The sequence below is a fragment of the Pseudoliparis swirei genome, chromosome 13 (genome assembly GCF_029220125.1).
Source record: "Pseudoliparis swirei isolate HS2019 ecotype Mariana Trench chromosome 13, NWPU_hadal_v1, whole genome shotgun sequence".
Lineage (NCBI taxonomy): Eukaryota > Metazoa > Chordata > Actinopteri > Perciformes > Liparidae > Pseudoliparis > Pseudoliparis swirei.
The window spans coordinates 11,528,771-11,546,371 of NC_079400.1; the positions used below are offsets into that span (position 1 = coordinate 11,528,771).

Genomic DNA, 17,601 nt, shown 5'->3' on the forward strand with positions numbered 1-17,601 from the left:
CATCATCATTTCATTGATGTTCTCTTGTTTCATACATTTTTTAAACCTCTTCTTCCATATAAAATGGGTCCTCTGCCGATGTAACAGCGACAGGGTTTGGACGCTCCGCACAGAGGGAGGGGGACTGGAAATGAACTTTGAAGCTCTCGTGTAACCGTTTCTCTTGAATCGAGACACTTTGGATCCTTTCATCTGCTGTGGAGAGACGAGTGAACAATGGAGGGGATTTCTGTTATCGTGCTGGATGACTCATTGAGGTTCTTCTACCCCCCGATGGAACGCTGGATATAGATGTGTCCTCTTCTCTTTGTTCCACCTGCTCGTTTCACCCCACAGCGACTCTGACGAATCAGTTGGGACTATTATAGAGCGTAAACTTTTGAGGAGTGAGACCAAGCATGGCTGATGGAAGCACAGCGGAGTGCTGAACCCTTCGGTCCTGGGAGGCAGTGCAGGTAAGACTTCAGATTCAACGACTCTAATTCACGTGCACGGCCAGATGTGATTGTCCTGAAAGGGACCTCTGAAACGATGCATCGGGGCCGTCGCGCTGCAGTGAGCAGACATCAACCCTGTCAACCCTGTCATGTGGTGCTTTTGGAACAGCATATGTTACAAAGGAAGAATACTTCCTCAAATATCCCTAACATTTTGGGATTAAATGGACCAAGCGGTCTCTCTGACTGAGAAAAAAGGTGTATGTGTTCCTTTTAAAAATTGTATCTACAAAAATTGGCTTCTTTTTGTTCTTCTTGTTTGTTTGTTTTTAAACCTACTCCCGGGTTCGTGCATCACTAAATCTTTCATCATTTTGCTCTCAGACAGCGAGGATGCATTATCATCCTCAGTCCTCTCGTGTCCATACATTTAGCTTATTAAGGGATCACAATGCAGCCAACATAATGTGTTGCTGTCACTTTTCTCTCCAAACCCATGTTTGAATCCGACTGTGGTATTTCACATTTACCCAAGACTTATGCCATCTGAAAACTTGTGTCGCCTTGCAGAGAACATGCTGTGATACGTGGCGTTTCTATATTGCTGGGCATAAAAATGGAATTACATTTCCCTCTGTGCCACGAGTAGAGTGAGGGAGTTGCTCATGGTGGATGTTTACCTCTGCAAACAGGCAAGCGGTCAAATTTAACAAATGATGAGTCGAAAAGGAGCCTGAAAACAAGCTTTGTAATGATAGTAAGCTAATTAAAGTATTCCATCATGACTTCCTCTGTTACTTAACCCTTGTGTTGCCTTCGGGTCAATTTGACCCGATTCAATGTTTCACCCTCCTGTCGCCTTCGGGTCAATATGACCCGATTCAATGTTTCACCCTCCTGTTACCTTTATATTTGCTAACATATTTTACCCTTGAGGTCAATATGACCCCAGCTATTAAAATCTCCAGAAAATTATTAGAATTAATATTGTTTTCCAAGTTTAAGTCTGAGGTACTTTATGTTTGTTTGTTGACTCCCGAAAGAACACCGACATTAAACATTGAATCGGGTCAAATTGACCCGAAGGCGACAGGAGGGTTAAATATTGAATCGGGTCAAAATGACCCGAAGGCAACACAAGGGTTAAGGAGATTAGGAATTAAATTAATCTGGCCAGCATAGTTTCTCTGACTATATTATCCCTTATGTAGGTCAGTTCCAATTCAATAAGATTCTATAATGGTACAAGGCCCAATCAGACTACACGGGTTGATTTCCAAATGTCGGTGTTCTGTCCAGTTGCCAGTCTCACGTCTTACATTTCTGTCCCTACGCATCCAGATATGACCACAGTGCCCATGGAGCCGGTGGGAGTTCTCGCAGAAACGGGCGCCAATGCCACCGACTCACCTCTGAGCTCGCATGAGGACACGGCCGCCACCTTTACCATCGGCACCATCCTCTCCATCATGTGCCTCGTCGGAGTCTCGGGGAACAGCTACACCCTGGCGGTCATGTGCCGCTCCATGAGGACTGCAGCCTCCATGAACATCTACATCATAAACCTGGCGTTGGCAGATCTGCTGTATCTCCTCACCATACCCTTTGTCGTCTGCACACACTTCCTGAAGGGGTGGCACTTTGGGGACGCGGGGTGTCGGATTCTGATCAGCATAGACTTCCTGACCATGCACGCCAGCATCTTCACGCTGACCGTCATGAGCACGGAGCGCTACTTCGCCGTGCTCAAGCCACTCGACGCGGTCAAGCGGTCCAAAAGCTACCGGAAGGCCATCGCTCTGCTGGTGTGGGCGGCGTCGCTCATCCTCACCCTGCCGATGATCGTGAGCATTCAGCTCATGACAGTGGACAAGAAGGCGATGTGCCGGCCCACGTTGTCGCCACTCTCCTACAAGGTTTACATCTCCTTCCTGTTTTGCACTAGCATCGTGGCTCCTGGACTGATCATTGGCTATCTCTACATGCAGCTCGCACGCACTTATTGGATTTCACAGACAGAGACGTTCAAACAGACGAAGAAACCCCACAATCAAAAGGTCAGTGCGTCGCGAGACGGTGCATTCCAAGGGTTACGCGTGTTTCTACTTCAAGCACGCTCTCTTTCTCACAGTAGTTGTTGGGGCTTTACTGCTCATCTTCAAAGATTTCTGCAGTACAAATATGTGCATGTGTGTGTTCAGCTCCAAAAGCCAGCAATCCGATGGCAAACAACATTCTTCCTAAACCCGGCACAAACCATGGCTGCAAAAATCAACCATTTTCTGATCTGGCATTTCCAAGATGTGTTGAGATTTAGACTCTGAAACTACTTGGATAGAGTAAGGAAGAGATTGTGGGTGAAAATATCTACTTATATCTAATAATTGGGGAATAATCATGATCATGGTTATTTTGTTCTAATACCTTGACTGTCAGCAGAAGGCAAAAAGTAACCTTTGTGTTGAAGTTGGACCTTTGGGTGTACGGCACCGGCCTAGTGCCGGTCCCTCATGTCTCCCCCAGTCAGCAACTCAGCTTGAGATGCATCCAGACACATGCATCAGGTAGAGCCTGATGGACGGGCAACACGCAGCTGTACAAACTACTGCCGAATACACTCCGCTCACCAAGGCTGTCGAACTGCTTATGGAGAGAGCCCTTTCCTACTATGACCTTCTGTCTGGGCAAGAGTTTACCAAACACACTGTCATTATAAAGGATGGCTGTCATCTCAGAGTACATGACCGGAGCAGCATCCACATCTGTTAAGTGATTAGAGCATAACATGATACATTCTCTCCAAGCTGCTGCAGGTTTTCTACCATCTCTTTTGCTGTGATCATGCTGGGGCGAAAAGCATTTAACAAGCCAATCTTTAGTTTATGGACGCATGATAATCAGAACTATGAAAGCCATTGTTATATAAAAGGTGTGCTATTTGCCACATGTCATCCTATTGACATGTACATGTAAGCTTGTGATTTCTGCATTTTGAAGGAAAGAAACGCTTTCCAAAAAAGGCAAAACCAGAGCTTTCATATTCCATAGTAGTTTGCCGATATAGAGTCAACGGAATCCTTTAGCTATCACAATCTGGTGCGTCTCCGATTCTCATGAACTCAACTCTTATGCCGTTAAAAGGTGCTGTACCTGATCTTCACCATCGTGCTCCTCTTCTGGGCTTGCTTCCTGCCCTTCTGGATCTGGCAGCTGCTGGGTGAGTTCCACCCCTCACTGCCCCTTTCAACCAAAGCCAAACGCAACATCAACTACCTGACCACGTGTCTGACGTATTCCAACAGCTGCATCAACCCCTTTCTGTACACGCTGCTCACCAAGAACTACAAGGACTACCTGAGGAAGCACAAGCGGTCCTGGACAGCGGGCAGCTACTTCAGCCGGAGGAGTCGCTTCCAGCGTTCGTCACGCAGGTCGCCGTCTTCCAGCAGCCAGCAGTGCACCGAGAGCTTCGTGCTCTCGCACGCCGCCTCCCTGCGGGTACATAACAGCAGTTCGTAAAGGTAGGAGCAGATCCTTCTGGCTGACAATTGTGATTTTGTGCCGGTGGATGATTGAGACATGGCGGCTTTTTTGGAGTTTGTTTTCTCAAGACAAAAAGGCTTCCGATGGGTTATGTAGTTACAGATGTCGTTGATTTCTGGGCCTCTGAAAACTTGTCTGTGGAGGATTCCTACTTCCTGGTATGCATATGTGCATTTCGGATGAGCCTTGCCTCTTGATGTTTGTGTGTGGACCTGGCGGAGCTTTTACAGCAACAATAAACAGCAAAGTGATTCCATTAATACACTTGTTTTGCTAATAAGTAATGGGAAAATGGTCTCTTCCTCGAGGGGCAGAAAAGCATGATAGAATCAAACTCATTAGAAAAGAAGGAGATATGAGTCATGCAATATACTTTTACCTATTTGTATATGGAAAGGAAAAACTTCCTTCGTAGGAAGAAAAACAAATATAATATATATAATATAGTTATATTCAATTTAAAATCTATGGACTATCTATTGCCTCAAGAAAGCTTTAAAGTAACTGACTGTAATAGTTCCCTTGATAGTTGTGTTGCTCCAACTTATCTTCTTTAGATTTCCTTTCCTATTCATTTTTATATATTTGTCAAGATTCTGCCTCTTTAGTATTATTAATATTATTTGTTATCATATTTAATGATGGAAGTGCGGAATCTGTATCAAATACTAAAAGTAACGTCTGAATCTTGTTTATAGTCTACAATAATATCCCTTTTTAATGTCAATTTTTCCCATGAGAGGGAAAGAGAAATCCAATCTTTACGCTCTGGTTCATGACTAAATAAATAAATGCTTTACCCTTGATTACTGTGTGGTGAATAGGATCGTGTGTGTGTGTGTGTGTGTGTGTGTGTGTGTGTGTGTGTGTGTGTGTGTGTGTGTGTGTGTGTGTGTGTGTGAATAGCACTGATTCATATATTACTGCTCTGCTTTGAAATACAATGTGTTGACTGACACCTCCCATAATTCACAGGGGCAGAAGATAATGCTCCATATGTGCCGGCGTCACACACACACACACGCACAGTATTTCTCCAATACACTCACCACCATGTGATCCTCTTCCGTAATGAGAAGGGTACGAGTCTGGGATTAGAAATGATGTCGTTAAATTACAGTCACCGGGTAGTTTATGGAAAAATTGACAATCATCTTTAGTCCTCGTGTATTCATGTTATTGACCGGATATTGACCGGATAGCTCAGTGTTAGCTCAGCTGGTGAAGCTGGCGAGCATTTTGCCACTGAGCCTTACATTTACAAATTAGATTCATTGACTGTGAAGAAGAAGAAGAAAAAGAAAGAAAGAACAAATTATTTTGTTGCCCTTATTCTGAAAAGAACAATATTCCTACTTAGCGGGCGTTGTTCCATTATGCGGACACAGCCTCCCTCTTCCATCTTCTGTAAAAAAAAAAGAAGAAGGTTGACGTTGCAATAAATGCGTATAGCCAAAAAGATATAGGTATCCTCATTCTTTCATCATGTTTGAAAGTAGGCGTGTTGATTCATCGAAAATGTGTACACTTTTCGTTTTCATGGGCTCACAAAATGATTCAGAATGCCCGAATGGAAAATGACGTTTACGTGACCTGTATCAAATAGCGGAATATTGTCATATTTTTTTAATAACAGTTGAATATTGTGCATTTTAAATGTAGTCACTGTTATGACTGGACTTGTGGAGGGCTGTGTGAGCCCGCCCCGGTGTCCGGTGTTAAGGTCATAGACATGCTCTGAATCTTAAAGGGCCCTCTAATGCAGGGGTGTCAAACTCATTTTCACTGTGGGCCACATGAGCATCATGGCTGCCCTCTTAAAGGGCCGGAAACACTTTATAAACTCCTCGAACATATTGTTAAATAACGCTCTTTGCATTTGATTATTGTATATTTGAGTGTAGAAATATTGCACATAAGAAAATGTCTCATATTACAACATGAATCCATTTAATTTAAAACCTTCAAAATAAAAGCACGGGAAATTGTTCTTCAATTTCTTTAGGAAAAGGGGATCATATGTCTTTCAAACTGTCAGGGGCCACATAAAATGATGCAGTGGGCCGTATTTGGCCCGTGGGCCTTGTGTTTGACACCTGTGCTCTAATGGAACCGTACTGAGCAAGATAACTCACCAGTAACGTAATGAATCACCGTTGCTGTTGACTCGTATGCAATATGTAATTAACCTAATCTAATCTCCAACGGTGAGTACCTAAAAGGGCATGAGTCACACTGTGTCCAGTTATGTCCACCTCACAGACCTCTGAAGACCCCAAAGCCTCTTCTAAGCAACCCCCGTCTGGCCTTATGTGCTTTGATTTGAACCAACCAGGATGGGGAACTAAATTCCAGTTGCGGTTTTTATTCACCAATAACAATATAGAGAATGATATTTTAATTATATTGACACAAGATGTTTATGTGCCCCAGTGAAACAGCGTGATTTAACAGTTATATTACAAGATGGCAATCCACCAGGTAAAAATAAACCTGATTTGCTTTTATAGTGATGGGCAGTTGGGCAAAAGTCAGAAAATAAAGAGTGTGGATTCATTTGATATCATCATCCGGCTGTAGACTGCACTGAAATGAGCTGAGGAGACAGCCTCAAAGAACAAAATATATCTCTATATTATCTTTGTCTGATAGATGAATTGTGTTAATTAGCTGGCTAATATGAATGTATAATACCAGACAACGGTCTTGTCTATGTCCACACTGCCATTGTGTTCATTGTTCATTTCTTCCTCAAATACTTTTGGTGACTATTGGAAAAATGGGGCGCACGAAGAAGACTTCACCACGACACCTGGAAAGTCAGTTTGGGAATAAATAGCTCAATTGTATATGTAACGTTTAACTAGCCCTCGTAAAATGATTTAAAACGTACACCTTTCCTTTTTCTATTTTTGTAATACTTTCCACACATGTCTTTCATTGCCCGTTTTTATAAACCCGCTAATAGCTAAATTCTGACCCGTAAGTGTTTCCATTGACACGTTTCAGGCTAAACTCCAGAGTACACGTGGGGACAGCTGCCTGCAGCGACGTGGAGGTACCCTAACTCTTAATGCATTTTCACTGCAACACAGGACACTACAGGAAATGGAACAAACCAGTTTTATGAAGCCATTGTTTAATATTCTTTGCATCGACAAGAGCTAGTGGAATATACACTTCCAACAGTTTAATTACTACATTATACATTAGAAGAATGAAAATTCCCCCCACAAACACACAGGTTGTCCTTAAATGTGCTATTAAAATGTCCAACGAAATTAACTATAGTAGAAGGAAATGAGGACATCGTCTCATGCTTTTATATTGCACGCTCCCATCGAAGGCAACTGCGTGCACTGGAATCAATTATCTATAAAATAAAAGTGTCATAAGGACAGTGTTATAGGGACAGTGTCATAAGGACAGTGTCATAAGGGCAGTGTCATAAGGGCAGTGTCATAAGGACAGTGTCATAAGGGCAGTGTCATAGGGACAGTGTCATAAGAACAGTGTCATAAGGACACTTGTCATGAGCACTGTCATAAGGACACTTGTCATGAGGAAAGTTTCATGAGGACAGTGTCGTGAGGACAGTGTCCCCTTATGACACTGTCCTCATGACAACGAAAGGACATTTGTCAGCAAAGGAAGTCAGACTTTTAATAAAAGAACATTTTTGGGGGAATATTTCTCTCAACTGTAAAGGAAAATCTGAATAATTGAAAAGACACTGAACACGTTGCTGCAGTGAGAACACTTGTACCTATATCTATCTCATAAATATTGTCTTTGTGTTTTTATGTTAATACATAATTGTAGTGTTCTTCGGAGAGGCAATAAAAAAAGCTGCCGAAGCAAATCTTCAACATAAATTTCAATGCCAAAGAGAAGCTGACGTAGCATTAGTTCGCCACGCTCGAGGCCGTACGAGAAGTCTGTCCACGACTTTGATCTCGATTGAAATATCTCAGCGACTATAAGATGTATTGCCATGAAATTGGATGTCTTATTTGTGCGCATCAAGAACCTCCGAGCACACGGCGTTTGTATTTGTTCGCGGCGCCGACACCTCGCCCCATAAACTCCACGAAAGGTCAAACGAGAGCTGGCTGTAGACACGCAGCTCAATCATTCCCTCGCGGAGCAGGCACGTGCTATCTTATATCAGAATTGCTTTCATCTCAAGTCCTGAGCTGTACATTTTTAAAGTATTTTCTGTCGCACGCTGTGCCAGAGCAGGGTGTAGAGCTATTGATGGAGGAACTCATTAACTCGGTGGATCGTCCGCCTGGCTTTTCCTCCTTTGAGCTGCCGTCTCGGGCTCAATGGGCGGGAGGTCACCTCTGGAAAGGTCGTATCCAGAAACACCCTCTAATTCACGCTATTTCACTCGTGATGCTGCAAGGACTATTGATCCGCCAGACACATTTCTAAAAGCTGATTGCATTGACTGGGCTCGTTTGCGGAATTGGAAACGAGAAGTGCTGTTGTGCTCTCGTAATGGGTAAAAGGAAGCTTCGCATCTGTAACTATCAGCTGTATTGTCCCCCCAGTGTGATCAATAAGCACCATGACTCATCCTCCACTGATGTTCTAGGCGATACCGAGGCGGGGTTTGATCGAGTGCCCCCCTCTATTTTATCAGGGTCCACGTTAATGCCCCAGCCCTCGTTAAGAAAAGGTCTTACGAATTTAATTGAATGCAATCAGATTCCAATTACAATCTGTAGCCCAGTTCAGACCCAGCAGAACCAGTTTCCCTTTAAGGGGGGCTCGGGGCAACATTTGCACTTGGGGGGGGGGGGGGGGGGGCATTGATACCAACCACTTAGTAAAGTCTTATTTAACTTATTGTACCTTTTGGGGCTGTGAACCCAGGGAAGGTTCTTGCTTTATTCAGTTATTATTTGCAGCTTTGGTAAATCTGTCAGACGGGTGAGGCTGCCGGTGCCCAGACGTACTGAACCGGGATGGGAAAGGTCAGTGCGGTGTGACGGCAGGTGCACCGGGAACAAGATAGCTAGCTGCTGGCTCTAAGAAAGATAAAAAGAAAGGAAAGGCGCTCGGGGACACGATGATAGCGAACCAAAATGAAGGAAAACAGAGATAAGAGTGCAGAATGATAGAGAGGGTCAGAGAATTATGCACATTTTAACAGATAATTAGGACGTATACGGTCTTTTTTTGATCAGTGGAAAGGTTATCCTGTATTCATGTCATGAGGACGAATGGATGAGGAAATATAGAATTGATTGAGAGAGAGAATGGAGAATTGGAGCGACAGTGAATGACGGAAAAAAGCTGCCATGCTTTCCAACAATGGAGACGTTTGAGTGATGGACCTGAAGAGAACATGGATTTCTGGATTGCGCGAAAGTATTGATGTGTGTTTTTGTGTGTGTGTGTTGAGCGGTGTGACTGACCCAGGACAGCTGTGTGTGTTTATAGTCCTCAGGTCCTCGGGTGCACACATGCTTGTAAATACTTATCCTCTGACCCTGGACCAAAGTGTCCAGCATCTGCGCACAATTTGGTATCCCAGTCTTGAGAGGGGGTATTAAAAAAATAAAGCCTCGCACTTATCCACGTTAGTGCACGTCTACCGCGTTGAACGCCTCTAAATCCTACATCTGGCTTTTGTTGTTGTCTTTCCCTTTGTGCTCCTCTCCTCCTAATTAAAGTGTTTTATTTGCAGAAAAAAGACGATACAGCCCAAAAGGTGCAAAAGAATGTTCCAATGCAGAGAACCGTTACAGAAATATAGCATTTATTTTTGCTTCCATACAGCACCTTTGCTCCGTCTCTCACCTATAAACAGAGTGTGTGTGTGTGTGTGTGTGTGTGCTGTGAAGGTTCCTCGCTGCAGTGAATTACTGCTGAACCTTCTAACTGAAGTAAATGGAACCGCAGAGACGTCAATTTTTCATGTCCATGCCGGCGTGCTGCGCTGGATGCTGACCTTGTGAAATAATTAATGTACATTTTTTTAAACAACCGGGTATGATTGATCGGGGCGGTGAGCGACAGAGCTACACCTCCGTCCTCACAGAACGCGTTTAGCAACCACGCTCATCCCCTCATCGCACCTGTCAACCGGGTTGTAGGCCTAACGGATGATCCTGCGACACCTTTTCATGTCAGGTGATGATAACTACTGTGGTTGTGGTTAGAGATTGTGATTGAAGAACACGACTAAAGTGCTCGGTGAACCCTTCGTGAAGAATGTCGTCTGTAAATCCACATGCAAAATATATAAAATATAAAAAGGCTGCTCCATGGACTATGTGCTGTCCTAGTCTGTAGAACCAAAGAGGACAAAAGTGTAAAATTCCCTGACTTAAATGATCCAATAAGTACTCCGTAAGGTCAAATATCTTGGACATTTAATCTCAGAACCGATGACCGATGATGTCTATCATGATGATGCCATGAGAAAACTGTCAGTAGTGGAGTCGTGACGGTGAAATGTTTGTGGCTGCACGAGTTAATATTTTCCGAGCTGTTTTAAGAATTTTATGTATAAATGTTAATGGATTAATGAAAATGAAATCAACTTGCTTTTATCCAACATAAAGTTTGGTTCTACTACCGGTCCCAGCTGTGGAGACATTGGTACAGCCGTCCATTTGTAAAGCATTTGTAGTTCTACAGTGGGTACGGAAAGTATTCAGACCCCTTTTAAAATGTTCACTCTTCGTTTTATTGCAGCCATTTGCTAAAATCAAAAAAGTTCATTTTATTTCTCATTAATGTTCACTCAGCTCCCATCTTGACAACAAAAAAACTGAAATGTAGAGATTTTTGCTAATTTATTAAAAATAAAAACTGATAAGATTACTAGATTTTAGCAAATGGCTGCAATGAAACAAAGAGTGAACATTGAAAAGGGGTCTGAATACTTTCCGTACCCACTGTATGTAATTTACTTGTGACTTTGTATGTATTTTATTCTATTGTAATGTTTTTTACTATCTGGACTTTGAGTCTGAAATAAAAGTGTGATTGATTGATTGATTGATATGTCTACTTGATTGTAATGCTCACCGTGCAACATAGGACTGCTCGTAGACCATTCACCAGACTTTCATGGTATATAATAAAGAGTGAAACTTGTCAGGGCTCAGGTGGAGTTGACTCCATGGCAACGTTCCTTCCATTGTTATTTCCTATGAAAAGAAAGACAATAATAAATCGAGGCTATTTTGAGTGTTCGGTACATTTATGACACCATCGAGATCCACAGTGTCAACATTCACATGTCCCCCGAACACTGACACTAAAGCAGGCAAAAAATACTTTTTTTGGAAGTATTTAGGATTATATATTTCACTTTTTTGCTGGCATTAAGAGTACGCTAAATCTCCCATGAGTGTTTCTTATTTGCAGTGTAATGGTGTCACGGTGCCACGTCGGGGATAACTCAAGGTTATTTGTCGATTCAGCAGCAGATTATTTGTTTGTTCCTCGTAGTGCGTTTCTTGTCAGTTGTGCTCGGTGTCTGTTGTTGTCTGTATGAGTTTTTGTTGGCAAATGAGTTTAATTGAGTGGGATTAATATAGTGTTCTAATCTTAATTATACAAACAAAAAACTCACCAGCAGCAAAAGCCACAATGGTCCTGTGTTTGCGTGGCTGCTGCGACTCGTTCTTTCCCCCAGCTGGCGACTTCTGCACGTCACCGTCTTTCAAGATTTGGGATTGGTTCTGATTTGCAGGTTTAAAAATATATTTTTTTACTCTTAAACCACTTTAAGCAAAACAACCAAGGATATTGTCTTCAGTCTCTGGTTGAGCAAAGTGTTTACTGACTGGCTAGTGTCCAGCAATGTCCCTGTGGACATGCCGTTACTGGATTACTACGACACTGGCGTGTCCGTTATTCAATTACTTCTCAAACGAATGAATGGCTGTTTCTGCACGATGGACATCGGACAAACGATACCCTCGGAAAGTGAAAATCATGAGGAAATCTAAACCTACGTGTACCGTGTCCCGACGACAGTTATGACAGACAGAATGTGATTTATTTTGCCACACATTGGGGCAAATAGGGGATTTTAAAACTACCATCAAACTCCTTTTATAGTGTTTACGAGAGATTGTTTCAGACACAGATTTGGTCTTATTCATGAATACAACCAACAGTGATGTCTTCACTCGCATCTGTGCTTTTCCTGACGCGTAAAGTCAATAAAACGGCCCGTTGTTGTCCTTGAAAGTGCATCTTCCAGAAGTAGGAACCAGACCTGGCTGCTTGTCCTCGAGATACCTCACAGCTGGCACGGGACCAGGATGTGAAAGTGTCTTTGAGCCCGCCTCCAGAATAGGTGCATTATTTATTATAGGGGAAAAGAGGATTCCTCTGAATCAAGTGCCCGAGGGCCGGGCAGGGTTTGGACAGTCTGCCGAGGGGGATGAAGGTTTCATCCCCCTCGGCAGACTGTTTACGGCTAAAGGAGCACATTCGATCACCACACCGGGAAGACTAAACCTGCCCCCAGTTTCCTATCTCCACTCTTTGCATTGCCGTTTAACATTTCTGTGTCTTTTCTATCAGGACACGTCTTTATCTCTCGCGTGTGTATGTGTGTAGGTGTAGGTGTGTGTGTGTGTGTGTGTGTCCGTCTCCCTGTCCAAACAAGGACAATCAATCTCTTGAGTCCTTCTAAATAGGGCTCTCAAGCAGCCACGCTCGCATGTTTGAGCTTCTGCCCTCATCACTAGTGTAAGTGGTATCCATGGAAACATAGATATCTGTAACAAAAAAAGTGTTTTTCTCCTTCATTTTTGTCTGCGTGGGGCTGTTTGCTAGTCTAGTGCAATAAATTGAGCAGTAAAAGGAGCTGTTCCAATCAATAGGATGTTGACTTGTGTTTACTGGCGCCTTCTGGAAACAATCAACGACAATGTGTTTTCATTTTTTTTAAAGCTCAAAGAAAATAGAAAACCACAGCTTGATTTAAAAGAACTGTAGCATACGAAGAAGAAGAAAAGAAATGTGTGTAAATTACCCACACAATGTATTCAGACATTTAGTTACTGGGCAAATAAAAACACTCTAGCCCAAATACCAAAGGTATTCATCATTAATACTCGTGTGCATGCTGGTGACATCATTCACTGATGCAAAGCACCAACATATATACAGAAAAGGGTCTGTAGAGAGGCTGAGCCCTTTTTTAAACTTCTTAAATATACTTTAGCTTCACCTTTTTATAACAGAGACAAAGAGAAACGATAGATGATTCAGGAAGGTGTACAAAAACCTAAATGATTTCATTATTCATGTATATTATCCACTTTTTGTACTTTTTAATCCCCTATGCTCCATCTTAGTCTCTGTACCCCTTCCCATCATGCTGCTCTCTACAATAGTGGAATAACACTGTGGTCCTCACCTCAGAGACAGAATACCAATCCAGCGGCACTCTTGTGTCACCTTCAGTCAGCCAAGAAAGGATCAAGTGATCAATAGTGTCGCTCTGCTGGGCAGAAAATAGACACATTTAAACTGTGCACTGTTTATCTAGATTTAAAGAAAAGTCAGTTGGGGCTGCTGCGTTTTCTAAAATATATTTATTTATTATTTAGTTAACCAAATTGACCAATCATTAGCTGGTTAGTGTGACTCACACACACACACACACACAGCTTCCATTGACATGATCCATGAATGAAAAATGTGCCGATAAACTATATATATAATATTTATGAAAATATATATATTTCATTATATAGTTTTATCGGTGAATGAAATATATATATATATATATATAGTTAATAAAGCTGTTTTTGAGGGTGACAAGTGTGAGTGAATTATATATATTTTATATATTGCAACATTGGTGAATGAAACATGTATAGTTTATAAAGCTATTTTTGAGGGTGATAAGTGTGAATTAAATATATTTTCTTTGATATAATTATCTTGAAGGTTACTTAATTGATTATGATTGGCATATATAAGCATTCTGCTTCTGCCTATACCTTTTTAGTCATATTCTTTACTCGATTGTATATAGGCTTTACTTCTTGTATTGTATGTGATGACTGAAAAAAAACTACGACTATTTAAGTATTAAATTAAAACAGTATTTGCGTCGGTATCCCTTTAAGGGTCCTGTTATGTGCTGGTACTGGAATTGAGCCCCAGTTAGTGTCATGAGCTAATGATTTTTACAATTTGTAATTTTGGATCCGTGAAGACTGGGTGGAGCTGGGGTGGTGGAGGGGTGCACAACAGCAACATGAATGAACTAAAGGTAGAGAGACAGTCATGTTTAAAGAGACGGCAGGAGTTTGATAGGCCATGTCATTGTTCTTATTGGATAGAGGACTGTGGCAGCTGTCCCCAATCTGGCCTCGGCTGCTGGCTGATTGCCAATTAGTCAGCAGCCGATGCTGCTCCAATAAAAAGGGCAGCAGAGCTGGAGGGGGGAGAGTGAGCAGACGCGTAGTGTTGCGGTCTGCTCGGTGTGTGTGTGACAAATTAAAGATGTTCTCAAACGAAACCTCTTGGTGCCTGGCTGATCCTTGGTGCTGGTGGGGGAAACCCACGGGTAGCGGCATGAGACCTGCTACAAGGACACCAGCTGGTGTCATGATTGACGGCGGAGAATAACGACCGCGAGTAAACGATGAGCGAACATGTGTGCGAAATGATTGGCAGACGTATGAAGAACAAATGGCGGTCTTGAGGGGCGTGGTCTTCCCGTCTGAACTTGCGCTTATAGCTCCAGTTGAAAGTAGTGATGGGTATCGTTTGGGTCTTTTCCGATACCGGTGCCTAAACCAATACTTTAAAAACGATACCGGTGCCTAAACGGTGCCTGAACCGGTACTTTAACAAAAAAGAAGCACAAAACGACATTTGACAATGACGACATTAAAAACCTCTTCGGCCATATTCCCTGTGAAAGCCGTTCTCATGGAGCACTGACACACAACGGATATCAGACTGTCGCGCTTGTAGCTATGAGCTAGCTTAAACATGGTTATAATGGCTAATTCATTATTTGTTGGCCTACTTTTATGAATGCAAGACTTGCAATCAATGTTTTGGTACTAATCTGAGTTCAGGCTGCTCTTGTCATCATCGGTCTCCACATGGTCAGGGGGACTGTCTCCCCATCACGCCCAGCCTGACGCTTACATGCTCGGCACGGGCTCACGCAAACAGTCAAACACGGCTTTCAATGTTATATGATAGGCTATCGTAACCTGCTGACAGGGCGGAGTCACCAGAGAAGTTCAAAATAATATTTTTTTTCAATTTCAACCGGCTTAGGCACCGACGTGCGTTGCTTTTCGGTCCGGTCAGCACCGGTCGTAGAGGAACCAGTGCCACATTGGCACCGGTTATCGGTCCCTAACCCTGGTTGAAAGGCGTTTGTTGGTTTTGAATGGAGGGGCGAGCCTGAGGTCGTGTTCCTGAGTCCATCAGGAGAGCACGGCTCGGTTCACCTCTCCAAGAGTCCCTTTTTGTAATCAGATGGTAATTAAATGAAATGAAGAAACAAGCAAAGAAAAATGGACTTTGATGGCACAGATTTCAGCAGGTGATGTAAATGTCATTTTTAATGTGGTGTGAATTTAAAATGCCTGGAATTGAAAACTTAAATTGTTGTATTAACAATTGTATTAAGTTTGTTGGAAAGCCGGAAATTGAAAAGATAGCAGTCACCTTACAATAAAATCAAACAGGATACAGGATAAAAGTATGAAAGATAAAAACACCATTAAAACAGAAGTTCAACATAAAAACAAGTGAAGTGTACAGGATCCAGTTATAGAGAGAATGCCAGTTTGAACAGGTGAGTTCATTTAGCTGACGCTTTTATCCAAAGCAATTCAGGGTTAGGTGTCTTGCTCAAGGACACATCGACTCAGGCTGGGATTGAAGAATAGAATAAAATGAATCATTACAGAGTTACAAAACATTCAATGAGTATGACAGTGTATGAATAGTTGGTAGTAGGAATGGACCACGATCCAGACCTCCGTGATCCATCAGGCAGGTGGAGGTACACTCTAAAAAGCCCAACTTCAAATTTGTTGTCCTAACATTTTTTAAAGTTGAGTCAACAAATGCCTTTGAAAAAAGTTGAACTCACTCAAAATGTCAATTTCATTAATAAAGAGTGGAATCCACTTAAAATGTTAAGTTGAGAAAACTTAATAGTGGTTTGGGCATCTGCTGAGGTAACTAAGGCCACTGCGCATGTATGTCAGTAAACACACACACATATATATAAATACATATATATATATGTAAATACATCTGTATAAATACATATATATACTACTTTAATCTTATATTTTAAATAATAAAATAAAAAATAAATATTTTCTTTAGCCCCTGTTTAAAATACATTGGTTTTTGATACCATTGTTTGTTTATTATATTTAGATACCTTAGTTTTTCAGATTTCATTTGATTGACATCTACTTTTTATACCTTAATCTTAACCTGCTGAATGTCTGTCTGTTCACAATAAATGTTCAATAAAGAGAGAGAGAAAAAACGGCCAACTGCCGTAAAAGCAGAAGAAGAAGAAGAGAGAAGAATATCCGTCTACCACTGCGCATGTGCACTTCTGCATGAGATTTTTCGCGCCGGTCCACGCCACCTTAAGTGTTTCTGCAGAATGCCGTCTACGTCCAGCACAACTTAACCAGGTAAGACTGTGTATGTTCAGTGCGTTAGCTAACTGGCTAGTCAGATAACCTGTTGTTTTTTTAATGCAAAAGTTAACATTAAGAAGTTTACAACGTGACAGACCCCAGCCTACTTTCCACGTGTTCATGTGTAATTTCACGATAACGACCTGCTCGTGCTAGCTAGGTGAGTTAACATGTTGCTGCAGTGCTTCTCCGTTCTTTAGCGTTGGTGGCGTCAAAGCTGCCTCTAGTTCACTCATAAGTTACCCGCGCGTAGCATTTGGGTGCACTAGATAGCGTCCAGGACCTGGACGCTATCTAGTGCCGCGGGCACCTGGTCGCCCGCAGGGACCACGTGAGTCGCCCCATGTTCTAAAAATAGAAAAAATTTTGAGCTTCGTCAGAAAGATTTTTATTTTTATCAACCGACCTCTCTACAGGATCGCGTTACAACTCTTCTCTGTATCGCGCATGGCGGAGTTTCGCCCCGATGCGACGCACACAGACACGGGCGCGCACACAGGTGGACACACAGTGGACAGAGCGGCGAAAAATACGTTGCGTGCTTTTCACAATGGGATTTGCTGCTTTAAGCCATCACTATTTTAAGCTATCAGCTATCACTAAAGCAGTTAATGTATTGCAACAGGCTGCAGCATGGAGCTCCATAAATTGACGTTTTCTCTCTTGAGACACTGCAGTGACAAAGCCTGCACACTTTGTGGTTGTCATTAAAATAAATGAACTGGCTCACACATCTGTACTCAATCTGTTTTGTTTTGCAAAAAATTGCTTATTGTTTTCCCCAATAAGATATTTAGTACTCACTAAATATTAGTTATTTTTTTGCACGGATATCACTTTATTTTCATTTTTCTAACAAAATGATAACACATTTTTTTTTCTTTTCCATACCATCATTGTTGTGGAAATTGTTAATAATGATTGAGAGGAATAAT

The 17,601-nt window shown here is 42.2% G+C and overlaps 1 protein-coding gene across 1 annotated transcript in view; it reads left to right on the top strand.

The window, feature by feature from the left end:
* Positions 1 to 425: 425 nt before the first annotated feature.
* Positions 426 to 17,601, top strand: part of LOC130203607 (urotensin-2 receptor) — a 42,280-nt gene continuing 25,104 nt past the window's right edge. The window contains exons 1-3 of the mRNA XM_056429931.1: positions 426 to 455; positions 1,779 to 2,494; positions 3,579 to 3,958. Of these exons, the coding sequence (XP_056285906.1) occupies positions 1,781 to 2,494; positions 3,579 to 3,956 (1,092 nt within the window). The 5' untranslated portion in view covers positions 426 to 455; positions 1,779 to 1,780 and the 3' untranslated portion in view covers positions 3,957 to 3,958. The remainder of the gene's footprint in view (positions 456 to 1,778; positions 2,495 to 3,578; positions 3,959 to 17,601) is intronic.